Below are 22,532 nucleotides of genomic sequence, written 5' to 3'. Positions count from 1 at the left end.
TTTCTTTGAAAATAATCCCTCCACCCCAAGCACAGGCAGCACGAATACACCTTTTATAGCTGTATGTTAGTTTTGCCTGCTCTAGCATGTCATGTGCAGGAAATCACACAGGAGGTAGGCACTCCTTTGGGGCTAGCTTCTTTCATTCGTTATAATGTGTAAAATTTATCCATGCTGTTCTATGTTTCAGTAATGTGTTCCTTCTTAATGCTAAGTACCATGCCCTGAATTAATACACCAGAAATATTTATCCATGTAGCTACTGAGATAGCCGTTTGGGTTGTTCCAGTTGGGGGCTACTATTAATCAAGCTGCTATGAATGTTCACCCATAAGTCTTTTTGTGGACATATGTTTTAATTTCATTTGAGTAAATATCAACAGCTAAGGGTTGCATTGCTTAGTTATAAGATAGGTGAATGTTTCCCTTTACAAGGAACAGCTAAAACTTTTCCAAAGTTATTTTACCAGTTTTAGACTCCCACCAGCAATATATGAGGTTTAACGCTTGGTATTGCAAGTTTTTTTTAATTCTAGCCATTCTAGTGCCTATGAGCTATAGAGTCTCCTTGTGGTTTTAATTTGCATATCTTGAGCCACTTCTGGTGCTGAGCAGTTTTTTTGTGTGCCCATTAGTTATTTATGTATCTTTTTGACATGTCTACTTTGTGCCTTTTGTCCACTTTATTGGGTTATTTCTCCCTTATCGATTTGTGCCTTAAAAAATGGAACTACCTAAATGACACAAAGTAGAGATTTTATACATACAGCAAACATTTTAAATCTTACATGGTTCATAATTCTGCTTGGAGTTGAGGTTTTTCAGATAGCTAAATGCTCTTTTTTAATAAGTGGATAATGGACCATATTGTCTTATTAATATTACATAATGTTAAAACAAAAACTTCAGGCAAATTATATTTAACACAGTTTAATTGAGCTAAGAATGGTTTGCCAATTAGGCAGTCCTTGACCCAGAATAGGTTTAAAGAAACTCCACTGCTGCCACATGGTCAGAGAGAATTTATGAGCAGAAAAATGAAAATGATCTTCAGAAAACAGAAGTGAGGCACAGAAACAGCTGGACTGATTACAGCTCCGTGTTTGTCTTATTTGAACATGTTTTGAACAGTTGGCCACCTTTGATTAGCCGAAACTCAGTAAGCAGTACAAGAATAGGTTACCGTTTGTTTACCCATTCAGTTAGGTTACAGTTCACGATATACAGAGAAACCTTGATGCTAAACTTAAAATATGTAAGGAGGCAGCTTTAGGATACACCTAATGTGTCAATGATTTGCCTTTGTTAGCTGTTATTTTCCTCATCACTCAAGCAAATGTCAACATTTTGAGTTCCAGGTTGTTCTTCTATGATTTGATAAATTTTCTCAAAAAGTCAGATTCTTCAGTTTATATGCTGTGATATATGGAACACACACACAAATATATATACACATACAAATAATCACTTTGAAATATCTCATGCGGCGAGCCTCCTCCCGGCTCTCCTTGAGCCAGCTGTCTGCACAACAGTTCCTGCCGCTCTTCCCACCAGGCCCCTCAGCTCTGCAGTGCACCAGCTAGCAGCATGTCACGGCGGTGGCAGGGCCATGAGAACGGTGCTACAGGGAAAGAATTTGCCTCTTAACCACACTCAGGAGGTCACTAATAAACAAGTGGACAGCCTCATGAAAGGAGAAAGACCTCTGATGCAAATGAAACTGAAGATTACTTAGAATCTTTCATATGCAAAGTGGGGGAAAAGAGTGCCTGTTCTTTGGAGAGAAACCTACAGGGCTTAGCCGGGGTTTTAGAAGCTGAACTTCCTAACTATAAGAGCAACATCTTGAGGCTTCTTTGTACAGTTGCACGTCTGTTACCTGAGAAGTTGACAATTTATACGACATTAGTTGGACTCCTCAATGCCAGAAATTACAACTTTGGTGGAGAATTTGTAGAAGCTATGATTCATCAACTTAAAGAATCGCTGAAAGCAAACAATTATAATGAAGCTGTATATTTGGTCTGGTTTTTATCTGATCTTGTGAATTGTCATGTGATTACTGCCCCATCAATGGCAGCTATGTTTGAAAATTTGGTGAGCGTAACCCAGGAAGATGTGTCTCAGGTGCAACGAGACTGGCATGTGTATGCATTTCTGTCATCTTTGCCCTCGATTGGAAAGGGCTTATATGGAAAGAAAGACGCAGAGATGGACCGCATCTCTGCCAACACTGAAAGCTATCTTAAAAGATGCCAAAAGACTCATGTGCCTGTGTTACAAGTATGGACTGCGGATAAACCACATCCACAAGAAGAGTATTTAGATAGCCTGTGAACTCAGACTCAGAAATTGAAAAAGGATCACTGGCAGGAACGGCACATCCTGAGACCTTATCTTGCCTTTGCAGCATCCTGTGTGAAGCACAACCTGCCCCCTTTTACACCACCTCCTCACACTGATGATTCAGTGTACCTGATGCCAACGGTCGTCTTCAGAATACTTGATGACACAGATGATCCTGAGTGTCCTGTTATGCCCGGAAGTCATTCAGTGGGAAGATTTGCAATAGAAGAGAGTCTTCACTGCATCATTACGTCTCATTGGGAGGAAAGGAAGACTTGTGCCACACAACTAGTGAGCTATCCCAGGAAGAACAAGATCCCCTTGAACTACCACATGGCTGAGGTGATTTTTGCAGAGCTTTTTCAACTCCCAGCACTCCCTCACATTGATGTGATATATACTACATTTCTCACTGAACTGTGCAAACATCAACCTAGCTCTCTACCCAGAGTTCTTGCACAGGCAACTGAAATATTATACATGCAGGGGATAATTCTAAGACCCCCGTGGATGCCTGAAACTGCAGATAATACTGAACCCTATATATGCTATGGGATTGTTTTTATGCTTACTTACCTATAATAAAGCTTAATTTATAAATTAGGCACAGTAAGAGACTAAAAATAACTAATAATAAAATAGAAAAATTGTAACAATACAGTCCCCCTTTATCCACAAGGAATACATTTCAAGACCTCCAGTGGATGACTGAAAGCACAGGCAGTACTGAGCCCTAGCCAAGTGAACACCTTTTCACTTAAAGGAAGTGCTTTACAGCTTTGCTTTGGCATATCCAAACTGCCAGTATCACTACTCTTGTGGTATCAGACCTTATTCAGTAAAATAAGGATTACTTGAAAACAAGCACTGTGATATCACAACAGTTGTTCTGATAACCAAGACCCCTACTAAGTGCCTGAAGGGCAGACAGCCAAGTGACATGTACAGCTTGGATACGCTAAGGGGGATTCACATCCCAGGAAGAATGGTTCAAGATTTCTTTATGCTACTCAGCATGGCATGAAATTTATTTATTGATTTATTGATTTTTTTTTTGAGACAGAGTCTCACTCTGTCACCCTGAGTAGAGTGTCATGGCATCATAGCTCACAACAACCTCAAACTCTTAGGCTTAAGGTATCCTCTTGCCTCAGCCTCCCAAGTAGCTAGGAATACAGGTGCCTGCCACAATGCCCAGCTGATTTTTCTACTTTTTTAACAAGAGATAGGGTCTCTTGCTCAGGCTCATCTCAAAGTCCTGAGCTCAAGCAATCCACCTGCCTCAGCCTCCCAGAATGCTAAGATTATAGGAGTGAGCCACCCACTGCACCCCGTCGGCATACAATTTAAAACTTATGAATTGCTTATTTCTGCAAATTTCCATTTTATATTCTCAAACTGCAGTTGACTTTAAGTAACTGAAACCACAGAAAGCAAAACCATGGATAAGAAGAGACTATATAAGGTAGAAATATTAAGGGACTATCCACACGAGGGAACTGAATTTAGCTAGCTAATCCTTATAGGAATGAAAGCTGGACTCTAGGCCTCTCTGGCAATATTTCTAAGTTAACAGGAAAAAAATTATCATGTATCTCACTGATAATGTATATAAATTTGCCAGCTTCCTAAAATACTGAGTGTAACTGAAAATAAGTGTGATTCACACCACAGTTCTTTTCTAAAAAATCTTATTTAAACAATGTTTCAAAATGTTTCACTAACATCAGCCTGTCATTCAAGCTGACATCATCCCCAGGTCCTGGACAAGGCTTAGTTTCCTTGCTTTGTCCTTGGGGATCTCAGCAGAACAATTGCTTTGAGTGTCATGATCTTCGGAGATACCAATTCAGCTCCTAATAATGATATTTAAATCAGACTCACTTTCAGTAAATGGCTGAGCCACCTCCTGCAAGAAGGAGGAAAATTCCCAGCACATATCATAAACCTCACATAAACCAAGCTATTTTAAGGACTCAGAACATAGGTGAATAATCTGCCAAATAAAGCTTTCTTCTACGTGGACAATAATGGTGCTTTGGAATTTTTTTCAAAGCTGTATTAAAAGTATGTTCTCGAGGCCAAAAATAATTGCGAATTCATCCCAGAAGATTGCGGGAAAACCAGGGATTTAGTCTGAAAATACTTTTGTGGCTTGTAAAGGATGGCATTTGGGAGAGTATTAGGTTCTGCAGCAGTTAGGGTGACGCATTAATAGCCACTTGTAAGCAGAAGCAAAATAACACTAAAGCTGATGGGAGATACAGCCTTTGTCAGTTTTCAAGAATGCCAGTCTGCCCGAATAGAATTTCATTCACCTGCCCAATTTTCACTGGGACAGATCATATCAGATATTTTATAATCATCAATTCCCAGACAACCAAGAAATTGAATATCATGAAACCCTTAAAAGTCTCCCTTGCCTATGGTCTATAATTCAACTCCATCTTTTTATCCCTCCTATTTTTCTACATGCTTTACCCCAAATCAAAGAGCATTTGATCTTAAGTATTAATCAGCAAAAATCTTTGAATGTCTACTGCATGCCAGGCACTTTTATAATAAGCTGAGATTATAATAAAATGTAAAATAGGATTCTCATGGTTTAAGAGACTAGGGGAGGAGATACAATGCAGATAATTAAGCAAATAATTATTATATAATATGAGATGTGAACTAAGAGAGGTACGTGCAAGTGCTTTAGAAGCCCAGAGGGAGAAATAACAAATATGGCTGAGCAGGGGGGATCAGAAGGCTCCAGTTGCTCTTTGAAGGTGAGGAGGCACCGTGCAGACACACTTGACATATAATAGATATTTACTACATGTCCCACACTAGGCTGACTGCTTTATGTGTGTTAAACAGGAACAATAATTATTCTCACTGTGACACAGGAAGGATGCATAACTTGCCTTTTAAGGTCACATAGAGTATGGAGTGACTCTCAGATACTAGAGCAGGCATCCTCAAACTATGGCCCGCAGGCCACATGCAGCCCACCTAGGACATTTATCCAGCCCAGCGGGTGTTTTTGCTGCCACTGCCTGTCCTACTTAGCACCCAACTCATCCTGGGGCCTGCAGTCCAGCCCTCCAGTGGTCTGAGGGACAGTGAACTGGCCCCCTATTTAAAAAGTTTGAGGACCCCTATACTAGAGTCTACTGAAGCCCTCAGTGTGAAAGCAGGTAAAAGATGGCACTAGGAGCACTGATCAGACCAAGCAGTAAATAGCAACAAAGAAGCAGCACGGGATGAAAGCTCTTGGTCAATTGAGAAGCACTGACCATCTTAGGAGTCCTGTTCTTTTGAAAAGAGGGACTAGGAACTCAATAAACATTTCAGACCTTTGGAAACAATTCCACCTGTTTGGTATTCAGCTGAGTTAATATTTCTCATTTTTAGGTTTTTTCTCAGACCTTGCAACAGCCATTCGCTGTGTGGATATGTCCACTCTTCCCATCCCTGAAGGAAATAATCTTTAAGAAGAGAAACCACATCTCGGGGATCTTCTATGTTCCCTGAACACCAAGCCCAGAGACAGAAACAAAACACCACTCCGTGCCTATCTCTGTGAAGCTCAGTACGTGACCAGTACAAAAATAATTTTTAAATGTTTCACTGAATTAATTAATCTTGGACCTTCATAAAGGTCAGAAATAATTGGGAAACAGCATTTGGTTGAAAATGATTCCAAATGGGGTGTCACAAAAATTTCTCACAGAAAAGTTCAGGGTATTGTATTCATTGGCTAGGGCTGCCATAACCAAACAGCACAATGTCAGTGTATTAAACAAAAGAAATTTAGTTTCCTGCAGTTTGGGGGTCTGGAATTCCAAGATCAAGGTGTTGACAGGTTTGGTGTCTCCTAAGGACTCTCTTGGGAGTAGACAGCTGCCTTCTGAGTGTGTGTTCACTTGACCTTTCCTCTGCTGTTGCCTTCCTCTTCTTGCAAGGTACCAGTCCTAACGGACCAGGCCCCATCCTTACAACCTCATTTAACCAGTTGAGTCTTCAACGTATGAATTCTGGGGGGGGACACAATTCAGTCCATATCAAGTGTACTTGTGAAAGAAAGTAAGGAAGAGCCATTTTAAGGATCTGATTTGATGATGTTGCCAGAAATAACCTATGTGTGTCTTTCTTGGAACACATTGTGTGCAGAAATTTTGCATAAAACACATTCCATTATCTATAGTATAATCTCTATGAAAACAATTACATAAAATGAAGAAAATTACTTGAGTCTTTTCATTTTCCTTTAACTCCTTCCTCGGGATCAATAAGCCCTCTATAATAGCTAGCATCCTTTTATTTTCATTGTTGTATAGTATTTTTCATTATATAAATAAACCAGACTAAATACAATAAAATAGCCAGTATCCATGTAACAACAGTTGATTCAGTAAAATCTCTCCCAAACAACGTTGGCACCTCGTGATGAATGACTTTTGATCCTCTATAATCTCCAGTGATCCTTCATTCATGCACATCAAATAATCATGTCCTCTAAGCAAAAGCATTGTGCTTGCCAAAATAAAAAATGTTTCAAAACACACCCTCTCACATCTTCCAATTAGGATGCCTTTTCTAAAACCCAACTCACAGAAAATCTCAAGGCAGTCAGCTGTAACTCAGAACACCGCAGGAGGAATCTACTCAAGGGAGAACACTGAAAGCATAAAGTTATCTCCCCTCAACACGCTACAGAAAATATCCCTTTAATATCCTAATGATTGTAATAAGTAAGTTAAACAGAGAAAAAACCCATATTAACACTAAAATAGGAGACAGAGCAGACATGAAAGTTTAGCAAAGTTCTGGAGTAGCGGAAACATGTGGAATCTTATCAACAGATAAAACAGAATGAGGAAGCTGCGTTGAGAGGAGCTTCATCTGTGCCTTTTAGTGAAGCCTGTTAATTGTCATGACCCCAGAACTTCACAGCCAGCATGAAGTAAGGAAGAAGTTTTCCCAGAATGAAAGTAAGTCACAAGTTCTTGGGATAAAAGCCCCACCAAATGCTAAGCAAAAGAAGCAGAATACATCCTCCTAAGTTGTGAGCCCACCAAGCAGGGCCATGCCACTGAAGTACAGGTTGTGCTCTGCGCAGTGGTACCCAGCTAGGGAAAGAGCAGAGGTTAAATCCAACCCATAGATTTACCTTTGGGTATTTCTGTACCTTTGCACTCCCCATAAATATGCTGTAACCATAATTCTAATACCAAGGAAAAGGGTCCTAAAGCTTATAGAAATAGAAGAATGCCAGGTTTTTGCAAGAATGCCATGGCTTGATGCCATGGTAGACAGAGATGCACCCTGATCCTCTTCCTAGGAAGACTTGCTGCCCAGACACACAGACTGCAGCCAGTACAGTCCTCCAGGTCTCAATGTCTATAGGGTTAGCCTCAGATACCAAAAGCCACCTCACCAAAGGTTATTCCCTTCCCAGACCAGCCTGTACCTCCCTTCTGAGGGCAAGGGAGAGCATAAAGATCCAACCATTTCTGTCCAACACAGGACATCCATGGGAAATACTTGCTCAAGAGCATATGCCTTGTTGACTGGGGCTTTGACGGGCCTGGATTTCGGTTCAGCTTCAGTCATCCCAATCTTGCTAGCATCTCCTTCCTTTCACAGGGGCTGGTCCTTAATAAACATCAGCTCCCCAAGCTCCACCTCTGCAACTTGCAACAAATGGCTCCAAAGCTCTATGGGAAATATAATCTTCAGTTTATACCCAAATTGTCACTCAAATATAAAAGCTAAATGTTAAATCATGTAATACTCATAGTTATGTCCTCTTACACCCTTACTGGGAAAAAAAGAATACTTGCACATATACTTAAAGAGACCAAAGAAAAAAAATTTTGAGCAAATGAAAATGATCGTGTTTTCCCCCAAAATAAGACACTGTCTTATATTTATTTTTTCTCAAGAAGACACACTCGGGCTTATTTTCAGGGGATGTCTTATTTTTATTAAGTATAATACAACAATCTACATTTATCCAAATACAGTTAAGTCATCTTCTTCTGGAACCTGACGAGGGAGCAACCTTGTTGGTGGGGCTTGCACTAGTGATGTGTGAATTCCTTTCCCCTAGCCATTCGCACTCATGCAATAGGATGCCTGTGACTGCGGTTACCACATGCACACCCGTGCAAGTGCAAATGGCTTAGAGAAAGGAGCTATGGCAGATTAAAGGTATTCCAGCCTTCCTGACCACTCTGCACCAAAATGCATGGTGTGGTTATGCAGATACACTGCATAGCCATGCCCAACACTAGGTCTTATTATCGGAGTAGGGCTTTTATTTAACAAATGCATAGAAATCCTGCTAGGGCTTATTTTTTGGGTAGGTCTTATTTGGGGGGAAACACAGTATGAAAACAGTACTCAAAATCCAGCAGTCCACTGAAAATAAAAACCAGAGAGAGAGCTATGACCATGAAAAATAAAAAGCCTCAACAAGAACATTAAGTTAGACAGTTCCAGGACAAAAGTCTTCGTAAAAAGGCAGATTCTCATTTGATAGGTAATGTGGTAAATAAATTGCATTTCTTTTCAATACGAAAAAGAAAAAATCAGAACCATGAGACAAAACAAAATATGCACAAAAACTACAAATACGAAGCAAATTAAAATGTCATGATTTTGAAAAACTGAAACAAAGTAAAATAAACTTTGACTGTTGAGAAGGTGAAGGGTATAAGCAAGACAGGCTTTGTTTTGTTCCCTACTCTCAGAAGAGCCAGTCACTGTACTTGGCCTTGGGCTGAAAATATAATGATGTTATTGTTAATGACCTAAATTGGTATCTGAATTTAAAGTTAAAGCTACAAGCAAATCAGGAAAAGCTTAAATGTATTTATAAAATAGAATGACAAAATAATAAACCTTGATGGTGTTCAGTGGTGTAGAGGGAAGACTGGGAGAATTCGAAGGAGGAAAAGAATCCCAGGTCTTCTAAGTTCATTTCACGTCTTTCACAGAAGCAACGTCAAATCTGTTTAGATGGAGCATTTGATGTATACCTTTTAAACTTATTAATGTACTGATAGAAGAACCCCGATGACTAAGCTAAAAATGTAACTATGAACAGTACTGTAGAATGAGAAGAAAGAGATGGGAGAAGTGAGCTAGTCCTTTAGCACTCATCATAGTGAGTCTGAAGCTGATGTCTAAAATAAGTAGTTGGAGAAATAAAGGTTTCACATGCTATTTAGAATTCTGGAGGGAACCACTCCAGATTGGGGAAAGGAAGGGATAAGAAAAGGGATGGTTGGTTTTCATTTTACGCCCTTCTGCACCATTTGAATTTAACTTTCTGTGTAAATAAACATTTCATCTGGCTTTTATTCTCCCCCTGCCTGTGGGCTCAGCCCTCATTTCTGACTATCTATTTTAACTCTGACATAGTTTCAGAACATAGTTTCCCTTTTGTGTCTGCCTGTCCCACACAGCACAATCCCAGAACCCAGGAAAGAGGTGGCTCAGCCCTTTATCACACCCTTCCCTGCCCGACAGCAGAGTAGAAGCTAGCAAAGTCCTATTTCCCCCAATTGTCTTACAAGTACCTTGACTAACTTCCTCTGTGTACCTAGAAAGCCCAGCAAAATCACACATGCATGAGCCCATTCATAGCTCTTGATTGCACAGATTCAGTTACTACTCATGTGACCTTGCACAGGCCACTTCATCTCTTGGGACCTAAGTTTCCTCATCTGTAAAATAGATGAATCTAAAGTAGAAACTTCTGTGAGTCAGTGACCAGTTTGGTACATGTGGGTAGACAGGATTCAAGATATGAATGATATGAATGATTCAAGATAAAAAGAAATGATGTATCTCAAAAGACGTTTTCCTGGAGAACCTGGTAAAGTAAATGCTGCCTGAACTGAACATCTGAGAGCTATTTAACCTGGGACAGGTCACTTCACTAATCTGGGCCCCAATTTTTTCATCCATGAGATAATAGGAATAAAATAGATGACTTTGGGGGTCCCCAGACAAGCATGGGATTGTAGAAATCTGCTTAGCCTGACTCCCAAGTTCATTAGCCCCAGTGGTCCAAAAAGGAAACCATACTGCCTTCTCTACCCCCACCAATTCTCTTACTGGTCTTTCATCTCACACTTCTTCCCTATTTCCTTGGACTGTGGGCCTCAGCCTATTCCCTCCTTCTCTGGCCACTTTTGCCAAGAACAAGGGTACCAGCTCTCCATGCTCTATGTTCTATGCTCCATGCCCCAAAGCCCTGGGCCAGCCACACAGTCACCCAACAGAAGAAGTGCAGTCCTAAGCAACCCTAGCATTACATAAAATTAAAGCTCCTTTTCAAGCAACAGGAATTGTAGTAAAATCCAAAGAAACTCACAAGTGAAGTGCTTAGTATACAATTGGTATTATCATTAAAGGTCAAAAATCAGCCATCAGGGAGAAACAGAACAATTATTTGGAATTATATTTCCACTAGCCCACAGGGACCAGGAAAAGGTGTCTGGCACACCATCAGGGAGTCGTTTGGCCTAGAGATTTCCTCGCACTGGCAAACGAGAATTAGATTCTAATTATCTCATTGGCAGATTTCAGAAATTTTTAAAATATACTTTCGACAACTGTCACAATGTCAAAACAATTATTTGCCTGCTTGGGCAGGTGTCAGGCATTGTGAAGTGTATATGTCCTTGTAAAATTAAACAGGGAACTTTCTGAAATTGAAGGTGTAATGTGGGGTCCTAATTAGCACATACACAGATACCTAAAGTCAGGAGGAAAAGAGAGAATGCTGATTTTTCCTTTTTCTCTTTTTTCCCCTGAGGCACTGAATTTTGAGTGCACACACAGGTGAAGGTAGAATATGCCACCTATATCAGGGAAGGATCCCAAGCCATTTTTCCTGCCATCCTTGCCTCTAAGCCAAGTTGGTTTTTAAACACATATGGCTTTTTTCTGCAGTCTGTGGATTTCACCTATAGTGTCTCCTTTGACTCTCAACAATAGCCCTGTGAGTTCAGCCAGGCGGCATCTTTGTCTCATTTTGCAAATGTACAGACTGCCTGAGTGGTGCTTTGAGCCTCCAAAGTCTAAAACACCCACTGTTTCTTCTGCCTGCCTCCCCCAACGGATATGCCTTCCTTCCTGGTCCAATAACTAAACCTCTGCTAGAATAACTTCAGTGCCCACCTTCCCCTTGCTGTTTCATGGAATCCCAGACTCCTAATCAGGTTACAGGAAATGAAACTGGCAGCCGCCACAACAGGGCTATTCACAAATAATAGCTATTGTATTAATGTTGAATGACTGACTGAAGTGATAACACTGGGAAGGGCTCCCCAAATTTAAGGAGCACTCAACAGATGTTAATTACTAACCTTCTGTGGATGAGGCATGGTTTGCAATGCAAGGTGTTACAGATAAAATAAGGCACGATTTCTCCCCTCGAGGAGGTTTCACTCTAGATATGTTCTTGTTTTCTGAATATTATAGCAGCTATCATGAAGGTATAACATGCTCAGAAATCAAAAGGGAATGGAAATCATCCCAGCTTGGGGACAAGGGACGCTTCATGGAGGAGATAAACTATGAGAAGGTCCTGGAAGGACAAGAAAGATGTAGACAGACGGCAACGTGGGAAAGGCAAACCAGCATTCCTCCCTCTTTGCCTCCCAGCTTTAGGTATACATATGTGCTATAATTAAGGCTCCAGATTATACCTCCAGTTTCAGAAAGTTTTCTATAATTTTATAAGCACACATACACTTTACTTTCTGCTCAGTGATACACCTTCAATCCCGCTTAACCCCTTCTCAGATGGAAACCTTCCCTGGGTCCCCCACTTTGGATGAGTTGGCTCTCCCCTGGGCACCCTTCTATCATGAACATCCTTTCAGCATGGCGATTCCTTCACATGTCCGTCTCCCCTACTACACAGCATCCCTCGATAGTCTGCACCTGCTAGACACAGGGCTTGGCACACTGCACATATAATATTTTTAATTTTTAAAAACTCTTTATCCCAAAAGCACATGTTATTTTGCATTATAACATACTTCTGAAATAGTAATGAGTCTCTAGTGACTCAGCTTAGAGTCAATAGTACCTTAGAAATACAGTGGTATTTACATTTAAGTCTTCCAAGTATTGAAATGAGATACATGGAGTGCCAGCTAAGGGTTATATAAATGTTTGTGCTATTGTTATTAATGTCACAAGTGTTACCATCCTTTTCCTCTCCACTCTGGGCAAGTAATGATGCCCTTGGCTATGATAGAGAAAATCTTATTCTTGGATTCTACCACAAAATCATCCCATTTTGCCTTGAACACTTCCAGGTTGTAGGAGTCAATATTAATATTCCCCCAAACCCTTAATCTCACCAATAGTTATCAGCCGTCACAAGTGGGTGACTTCCCTGCATCACAGTAATGGAGATGGAAGTTGGTCATGGTAGATTCCAAAGAGAGGCAGATCAAGAGAGGAGAGGTAAACTTAAGGACAGAAGCAGAAGGTCAACTTTGGCTGCTTCTAGTTCTGACTAAGGCTGGCCCAGATGAGAGGCAGCAGAATATCCAAAGATGAAAACGGGTCCCAGATAACTAGGTTGTGGTTGTGTAAGAGGGCCTGGTGGCTCCACAACTCCAGATTCACAGAGCTGGTATCACACACACACACACACACACACACACCCCTCTTAGAAATGGACAAAGAAACCAGTTTCTTTCTACAACAGGAGCCATCCTACATGCATCACAGCAGCAAAGCACTCCTCTTAATCTCACTAGAACAGCTGTCTGCTCAGCATATGTGCTCTCTTTTTTATGAAGGTCCATGGATGTTATTGTTAACCTTATTTTACAGATGACAGTGATCAAAATAGTAATGAAAGTAACCTATGGTTAAGCACTTCCTATGCATTTCATATTTTATGCACATTTGCAACAATCCTCACAACTCTACAAAAATGGAAATGATCTATCTGAGTTATCCCAACCCCAATGTCATCATCAGGTTTCCAAAAGAAGCAGTGTATATTAATTGTGCATTAGAGAATGCTAGAGATCCCTGCCACAGCCCCTGTATGGGCTGATACAATTATTCTCTAGTTACTATGAATATTGCCATGAGCTCCCAACTATTCCCTTCCTTCAGGTAAATCAGAGCCTGCTGTCCTGAGAGTTCATGTCCTCACTCCTGGCCAAATCTCACAGCAAATCATGACGGAAGTTGAGTCTGTCCCTTGGCCTCAAGGTGAGGACCACTCCATGGTGTGATTTATGCCACAGAGTTCCCTGTGGATCAGAACAAGGCTGAGTTTCCTGAGACCAAATCCTGTTCACCATTTCCTTTTTCTTCCCCACCCTGTGCCTCTCCCCAGGTTTCTCCTGATAGCACCACTTTAAAAATCCCCCATACCCAGATCCCTGTCTCAAGCTCTGCTTCTTGGATCTCAAATAGTTGCCTGCTTTTCTGGAGCTCCATTTCCTCATCTGTAGAACTCTGATACCACATGTCCATTTGTTGTGTAAACTAGTTTAAGTTCCTTGTACAATTCCTGGGCTCCATAAATCATGGGAAGGACCTCTTCCTCTTTGTCTACATTTTAGGAGACTTTCTAGTCTCTGGTAGCCAGAACAAAGAGACTCCGGGCGGCAGCAGCAGGATGGCAGCAGTGGCTGAGGGACCAGAAGCAACCAGGAGACTGTACGGAAACGCAGGAGGAGCCTGTCAACCCAAACAGACCTTTGGGCCGGTCAGGACGGTGGCAACCACGTGCATTTTGTACCCATTTACCCCAACAGGTAGGGGCAGGGAGCAGGCCAGGAGGTGGTGGGAGGGGACAGGTGGCAGGGCAGCGGGACACTATTGGAGGAGTTTCAATTCAGTACATTTGTAGGTTAGGGTCACTGTTTACCTTTTAAGCAAAAGGGCAAATAGATCACCCACTAGATAAAATAGCTCTCTCTCTGAAATATTGCTTCCTGGTTCTGCTGTTTCATCTCCACTGGCTTCTGCCTCTCTCTACGCTCTCCTTTCAGGCTGGCTTCCCACAATCACTGCAGGGTGAGCCCGAGCTGGCGAGGGCACCTGGCTTTTGCGGCAGCTCTTCAAAGCTGGAGGTCAGGTGTGTTTCTAGGATTTAATTAAGCTGGAAATGAAATCCAGCCCTGGAGTGGCTCATCGTCTTTATTATCACATTTCTTACCGCTTGTCAGGCAGCAGTGGCTTCGGATCTTGAAAAGGAAGAAGCGGCGTGCGTCCTCGGCAGGGCTTGGTTAGTCTATTTCACACGGCATTGCAGGTGCCTTCCTCCATTTTAGGATGAAGAAAAAAGACAGCATTCTCAGGGCCTTTCTGGGGAAAAGAATTACCCTTAAACGAACAAAGAAAATGTACATTTTCCTGTTGTAATATAATATGCACCCTCTATACAAATGTATAAGATGTAAAAAAAGGTAAAGAATAAAAAAAAAATCCCTGCCCTTTTACCAACTGCAGATAACCACTATTAATATTACAGTCTCCTTCCAGCCAAGTGCAGGTATGTGTTCAGGAGCTTGGAAATGCAGGTTGTGAAAGAGAGAGGAAAAAAAGCAAAGAGCTGTTGGCTGGGACTGGGGGTTCACAGCTATAATCCTAGCCCTCTGGGAGGCTGAGGTAGGAGGATCACTTGAACTCAGCAGTCCCAGACCCCATATCTACTAAAAATAGAAAAACTAGCTGGACGTTATGCTGGGCACCTATAGTCCCAGCTACTCGGGAGGCTGAGACAGGAGGATCACTTGAGCTCAGGAGTTTAAAGTTGCTGTGAACTAGGCTGATGTGATGGCACTCTAGCCGGGGCAGCAGAATGAGACTCTGTCACAGAAAAAAGAAAAAAAGAGTTCTGAACCTTGCTGTAGGGGGTTTGATTCACTGTGGAAACAAACTATTTTTTGCTTGTATATATACTCACTAACATTAGTTCTTATAGGACACTCATTCACTAAGATCAATGAGGTTTTCTTCCTTTCAAGCAATACAAAACCAGGAAAAAAAATCAGAACTTAAATAAAATGTTCATGCTCAGTAATACTACAGACTATCACACCACAGTCATGTTTTTTGTACCTAATAACATATTCTATAGTCTCTCAGATTAATCAAATGAGATGAGGGGATTAATACACTGCTGTGCCCTGAGAAGGGGGCTTAAAAGTCTCCCAAAGTAATATCATTTGACATTCGGAGCTATCAGACTGCAACTGCAAAGGGTATCCATTTTTTCAGCCTGATTTGTGTTCAGCGGATGGCAGTCCCCTTCATGTCCCCTTAGTGTGGTAAGGTTTGGCAGCTACAGGGCACTGACCTTTCTCACTCTGGAGATGTGATTGCTTTCACACTGATTGCACAGAAACACTTAGCAAATCTCATACTGTTAACTTCATCCCACGCCAGCAATGCTGGCATTTTATGACTGTCATGTGGCATTAGCCAGCTGAAAACTCACTAAGATGAGGAAGCTGTGCTGAATTAATAACTTCTGAGGTAGTAATTTAGTCAGTTTTCATGAAATTAATAAGTACCACTTTGGCCAATGGCAAGAGTCACAAAATCATAGACTGTTGAAGATGGAAGTGACCTTCAAAAACTTCTAGTCCAACACCGTCAGTTTACAATAAGAGGAAACTGAGGACCAAAAAGGAAAAGGGACCTTTGTTTTCAAGGTCACAGAGCAGTAGATTTTAATCTGCATGGCAGCAGCAGCAGCTCTTAAATGGAATCCTACATATGCACCTGCAACACAGATGAAATATCTGAAAAAGAACCACCATGCAGGGTCGGAGTCCAAAGATCTACTGGCTTCTTGTCCATCTTGTCTCTTAGATACTTTGGGAAAGCTCTGAGTCTCCATGAAACACAGATCAAAACCCCCCCTTTTATGGTGTGTCAGTTACATTTCTCACACCTCCAAATATTCTTTACATAAATAAATGATCTCTAGTAAACTGATAAATAGTTTAAATTGGAAAAGTGCTATCTCACTGTTTTCTTATTTGGAAGGAAGACAGTAATGGTCTCTGCCACAGCAAATGAAATATCCATTAGAAGCTGAACAGACAAGGGATAAGAGTGCACAATGTTATATTCTCCTTCAGCATCAATTTCAGCCCTGGTCTACTGTAGAACTGCTATGAGCTTTAGGCAGGACTGCCTCTGGTCCAGCTCCAAGGGTGGTGCAGGATTAGCCTAGACTAGTTAATGATAGGTAACTACTGAATTGGCAAATGTCAATAATAGAGTAATAATGTGATGATTAATTTATATGTCAAGTGACTGGGCCATATGGTACCCAGATATTTGGTTAAACATTATTTCTGGGTGTGTCAAAGAGGGTGTTTCTGGATGATATTAATATTTGATCAGGAACTGAGGCCTCATCCAACTTGCTAAAAGCATGAACAGAATAAAAGGTTGAGTAAGACACTTTCTCTGCTTGACTGTCTGCAAGTTGGAACATTGGTCTTTTCCTGCCTTCAGACTTGGACTTAGACAAGAATTTATGCCATTAACTTTTCTGGTTCTCAGACTCAGACTTCAATAGCATTTATACCATCAGTTTTCCTATCTCTCAGGCATTTGATCTCAAATTGGATCTATACCAGACATCCTCAAACTACAGCCTGCGGGCCACATGCGGCCCACCTAGGACATTTATCTGGCCCACCAGGTGTTTTTGCCGGCGCTGCCTGTCCTGCTTAGCAGCCAACTCACCCGCAGTCCAGCTCTCCAACAGTCTGAGGGACAGTGAACTAACCCCCTGTTTAAAAAGTTTGAGGACCCCTGATCTATACCATCAGCTCTGGACTTTTCAGCCTCCATAATCATGTGAGCCAGTTCATTATAATGAAAACACACACACACACACACACACACACATCCTATTGGTCCTATTTCTCTGATGAATGAACAAACATTGATCCTGGCTTGGACATATCAGAGAAGGTTTACTAATCAAAAAAGTACAGAAGAACGTCAAGGTAGCAAAAATATATAGCAGAGAAGTTAACAATACTCTCCAAAGGAGTTAAAAGCTTCCAGGTCACAAGCATTCTTAACAACAGATCCAAGTTGCAATGAGCTTGACCTTCTAGATACTCAACTGTCCCTCTCCGTTAATAAGACTGGAACTTCTCTGTAGGTTAGCTAGTATGAGCAAGTGTTAGGACTTCCTCATTCATTTCAGTTGCATACCATCACTTTTAAGCTTATATAATATATAACTAAAGAAGGTGGCCCAGTAAAATAGACTTGGACACATAAAAAAATGGTTCTACTGATCATTCTCAGCCTTCCCAGGCTAACATAGCCTGGTCTAGAGAATTTTTTAACTAAGGGCTGTTGAACCAAAATGGCACTCAGTCACACAGGTAGCCTTAGAGGTCAGGCTATGGGGCCTTTCTTATAGAGTAATTATAACTCAATGCCACAGTGACTGGTTCAAAGGAAGACATAAGACCTAACTGGTCTAATCAGAGAAAAGTTCAGGGTTTTTGTTTGACACCTTAGGTAGAGGTATTCTCCACTCCCAGAGTTATTAACAAATAAGTAGGTAGTTTTCTTTCTTGTTAGCAACTTTTTTGGAGCCTCAGAGGGAGCCCATCTTAGGATAAAGCTGACATTGTAGAATGGAAAGTAGGAAAATAGAACAAAACTGATTCCTTCTTGGCAACATTAAGCAGCTTGATCAACCCTCACCTAAACTCAATACTTATGAAAATTCTATTGTGTGAGCCAATAAATTAATTAATTCCCTTTGTTTAAGCTGGGTTGACTTGAGTTCTTTGACACTTATAATAAAGAGCACTCTTCTTTTTGTGAGACAGAGTTTCACTCTGTTGCCCAGGCTGGAATGCCCTTGTATCATAGCTCACAGCAACCTCAAACTCCTGGGCTCAACTGATCCTTTGGCCTCAGCCTCCTGAGAAGCTGGGACTCCAGGCATGTACTACCAAGAGAGCATGCTTACTGACACGCAAAAACATGATGACTTCCTAAGTTCAGGAAAGCCTGAAACACATCCACATTTATGGGGAAAAGTCACTTTGACAACTCTGTAGTATTAGGCCACTAAATATAATTCTCAGGACAACATTTTAGGTCAAAAAAACTTAACATGGCAAATTTCTCTGTGCCAGTGCCTGTGATAAGCAATAGATTATACAAAATCCCTGCTCTAAGACAATAATTGACAGCACCAATGAGGGTGGAGGGGTCTGAAAGTTACATTTCAGGGCTTCAAAAAGTCCAAGAAAAAAAGCCACATGTTTAACCAGAATAACACTGGATAACCATGTTTGGGCTCCGGTTACCTTTGAATATCATAACGCTGGTTTTTCCAGGGTGTTAACTTCTGATTGGAGGTTAAAAATGGAAAAATAAGTGTAAAACTAATAAATTGTGTGTAATATGTCTTCTTTTAATAGCATACGAATTCCAATATACAGAGAAGAATGAGGAGGTGGAAAAGGAAGACGAGGAGAAAGAAACTGAGAAGAGGAAAGGAGGAAATAACTAAATGAGGAGGATGATTCAATTTGTAATTCATCACTTTCCCACTCACTAAGGTGTCTTAAACTTCATTCTTCCGAACCGTTTCATTTTCACCTTTGCTGACTTGCAAGAAAAGCTACCCTTTGAAAACACCCAGAAATAAGACTCTATAAAGATGAATAAAAAGCTTCATTTTCCCTCTACCTCACCATACAAGAACAACATCGTTCCAAAAAATATACACTGAGCTCTCAAAAGAGGTTCTGAATTAGCTTCCTAGGGCTGCCATAACAAGTTACCACAAACTGGATGGCTTAAAATAACACATATTTATTCTCTCATACTTCAGGAGGCCTGAAGTCTGAAATTAAAGTGTCAGTAAGACCATGCTCCCTCCAACGGCTCTTGGGGAGAATCTTTCCTTGCCTAGTCCAGTTTCTGGGGACTCCTGGTATTCCTTGGCTGGTGTCAGCATTGCTGTCTTCACATGGCCTTCTCTGTGTGTCTCAGTGTCAAATTGCCCTCTCCTTTCTCTTACAAAGATACTGGTCATTGGCTTAGGGCCCACACTAAATCTGGAATGTTCACATCTGGAGAGATGCTAAACTTCTAAACTTAATTCCATCTTAAAAGACTCTATTTTCAAAAAGGTCAGATTCACAGTTACTAAGGGTCAGGACTGGGACAATCTTTTTGAGGGACCCTAGTCAAGGTTCCAAGTTGGCGAACACATACACCTGATGTTGAAATCCATTCTTGCAATTGCCTGAGGAAATCACCACCTAAACCAACACCAGTCTCCCAAAAGAAGCGTAACTGAAACTGATTCCTCTCAAATGTCTTTCTTTTCTTGAGTCTCTAATGTCTCACAATGAATCAGTTGTCATACACCATTTCACATCTGAAATTTCTCTTGCATCTGTTTTCTTCTTCATTCTCTAGCCATCATTTCAAGTGTTTACACTCCTTCCCGTGTGCCAGCTTTATAGCTATCTTCCCTGACCCCAGCATCACCATTCCTTACCTCTAATCTATCCTTTTCGCCACTAAAGGATTGATTTTCCTGAAACAGCAATCTGATCAAAAGCCAGTAATGACTTCTCCCCACACTTACTTTTGGAGTTATTTAAGCCACTGAGATGCTACTTACTCTAAGAAACTTTCTATAATTGTCCCATGTGGAAGTTTTCTCTTCTCTCAACAGCTATAGTTTCTCTTTCCTACTTCATATTATATTAGTAATTGGCAGCATAGAGCAATAATCTGCAATTATTCCCATTGGTGACAGACTTATCTTTGCACTCATAGCAATAGTCACATGTTGCGACATTTATTGGTCCCTTCCTGGGAGTTTCTCTTCAATCCTGTTCCTCTGAGAGTGAATGCTCATTCTGACTTTGGGCCCCAGCATGATTCTACCTTCTTTACTCTGCCACAACTGATTGAACATAGACAAAGTTTGGGAGAACCAGATGCTCTTTCTCAGACTTGAAAACTAAGACTGAGAAGTTATAGTTCCTTCAAAGACTACTTATTTGAACAGAAGAGAAATTTCCTTTGGTTAATGTTCACACTGGTGTGATCAGTGGATTCTTACTGGTTTACTGCAAAAGAAGTATAAAAATTAAAAGTAAGCATTTACAAATTAATATGGCAATTTGAATAATTACAAAGAGTAATTTTATGTCTGTTGATGCTAATCATTAAAAAATTAGGGATTATATTTTGAATCTATTTTTATTTTAATTTTTAACTAACTTATTCTTAATACCTTTTTTGAAATAAGACTCACAAGAAGTTACAAAAATAGTACAGGATTGGGTGGCGCCTGTGGCTCAAAAGAGCAAGGCGCCAGCCCATATGCCGGAAGTGGCAGGTTCAAACCCAGCGCTGGCCAAAAAAAAATAGTACAGGAAGCTCCTATTTACCCTTCACCCAGCCTCCCCAGTTCTTAATATCTTACTTAACCATTGTCCAATCAGAAAATTGACTTAGGTCCAATTCTAATAAATCATTTTTATTGTATTTGACAAAAGCATATACCTATTACAGATTAGAAAAAATTTTTAACTGGTTATTCACCACAGATAATTTGGAAAGAACTAGTTTATATCAACTTATTCCAAAAATAATTAGTGGTAGCAAAAGAAATGGATAAAATTGGAAATGCCATCAGCTTGGGGCCAGCTGACTTGACCAAGTCTCCATTCATCCCCTCAGTGTAACTTATTGGCAAATTAATGAAGATAGATGGGCAAATCCCGTAGCCTAAACATGGGGTTAATATCTATTAACTAGAAATGAGGGAAAATAGTCTTTGTCACAGAACTTTAAGGATCAGGTAATATCGTATTTGCAATGTACTTCAAAAAAAACTATAGAACCTCCATAGTTGACCAGCTCCCTACACTGACCACCTCCTTCAGTTGACCTAATTTTCGTAGACCTGACATGTACCACATATACATATCAGTTCAGTAGGCTTCGTTTCGTATGTTGCCCACTTCTGTATGTTGACCAGTTCGTCACAGTCCGTTGGGTGGTCAACTTAACAGAAGTTCTACTGTACTTTCAAATGCAAGCTTGTGTTCTTTCTATACTAATAAAGCAGCATATATGTTCAGCTAATATGTGCATCATATTAGTAGACAGATTATGTCCCAATATAGCAAAATTATAAGAACTCCTTATTTTATAAGCACTTAACAATTTTTAAGCCTTATCCACATGTATTATAAATTTACTTAACCTCTTCAAGGGTGGTTTTCCCAATTTTTTTCCATGAAGCTCAGAAAGTTAAATGGCCCACACAGAGTCAAATAACCAGGGCATGTCAGAATCGACAGGGGAATTGAGGTCTTCTGTCTGTGGACACAATTTCCATTCACTTACCCAAATCTGTATGTATTTGGCAAAAACCTGAATTTATCTTAACTCTTCCATAATTCCACAACCAAAGGAAAGAAAAAGATAATTTGTGCAGATTTTATAAGTCACATTACTAACTTAAAAACCTAGTTGAAAATAATACTCAGTGTTTGATAAGGGTTGGCCTTTGTCATACATGCTTTTCTTCCATTTATATGTAATGCTGTTCTTTTCTTTCCTCTTTCCCTAAAGTGGCACCATAGAGGTTGCTAAGCAATTGTCCCTGACAAGGTCTCAGCTCCTGTCAATGAAATGGAACATTCTCCCATTCTCTGTTCCCTTTTAGTACTGAGGAGTATGTCAATCAAAGAACATCAGTGAACACTGGTTTCTGAGAGAAGGCAGAAAGGCCCTGACAGGCAAGGAATAAAAGATGACTATTTTTAACTAAGAAGTCCTTTCTTAAAGTAAGGCAAGTTGAATAAGAGAAAGGCAAGTTTCACTACTCTGTTTGTCTGGGAGGTGAAAGGGCTTCTTCAGGTCAAGCCACCATCTGGATTGGAGAGAGAAGTCTTGTTTGTCCAGAGAGTAGTTTTCAATGGCGTGTCACTGCTCTTTGTAAATCAAAGACAAAAATGCCTCAACCAATAGAAAGTAACATTTTGCCAAAAAGCTCAGGGATTTGGAAGACTCAAAATCTTGGCCATCAGATTTAACTAAAGCAAAACCTTCAGAAAACAGAGAAGTGATGTGCAGGGTAGATATATTTAAACAGCAGCAACCCA

At 40.6% G+C, this 22,532-nt stretch overlaps 1 protein-coding gene across 1 annotated transcript in view; it reads left to right on the top strand.

The window, feature by feature from the left end:
• Positions 1-22,142, top strand: part of LOC100952978 (nuclear cap-binding protein subunit 1-like) — a 64,474-nt gene extending 42,332 nt beyond the window's left edge. Inside the window, 2 exon segments of the mRNA XM_012804899.1 lie at positions 1,677-2,828; positions 22,094-22,142. Of these exon segments, the coding sequence (XP_012660353.1) occupies positions 1,677-2,828; positions 22,094-22,142 (1,201 nt within the window).
• The last annotated feature ends 390 nt before the right edge of the window (positions 22,143-22,532 follow it).

The sequence above is a fragment of the Otolemur garnettii genome, unplaced genomic scaffold (assembly GCF_000181295.1).
Source record: "Otolemur garnettii isolate 467f Iridium unplaced genomic scaffold, OtoGar3 scaffold00002, whole genome shotgun sequence".
NCBI classification, from domain to species: domain Eukaryota; kingdom Metazoa; phylum Chordata; class Mammalia; order Primates; family Galagidae; genus Otolemur; species Otolemur garnettii.
Note: the sequence above shows the minus strand (reverse complement) of the source record. Positions and strands in the feature narration are given on the sequence as shown.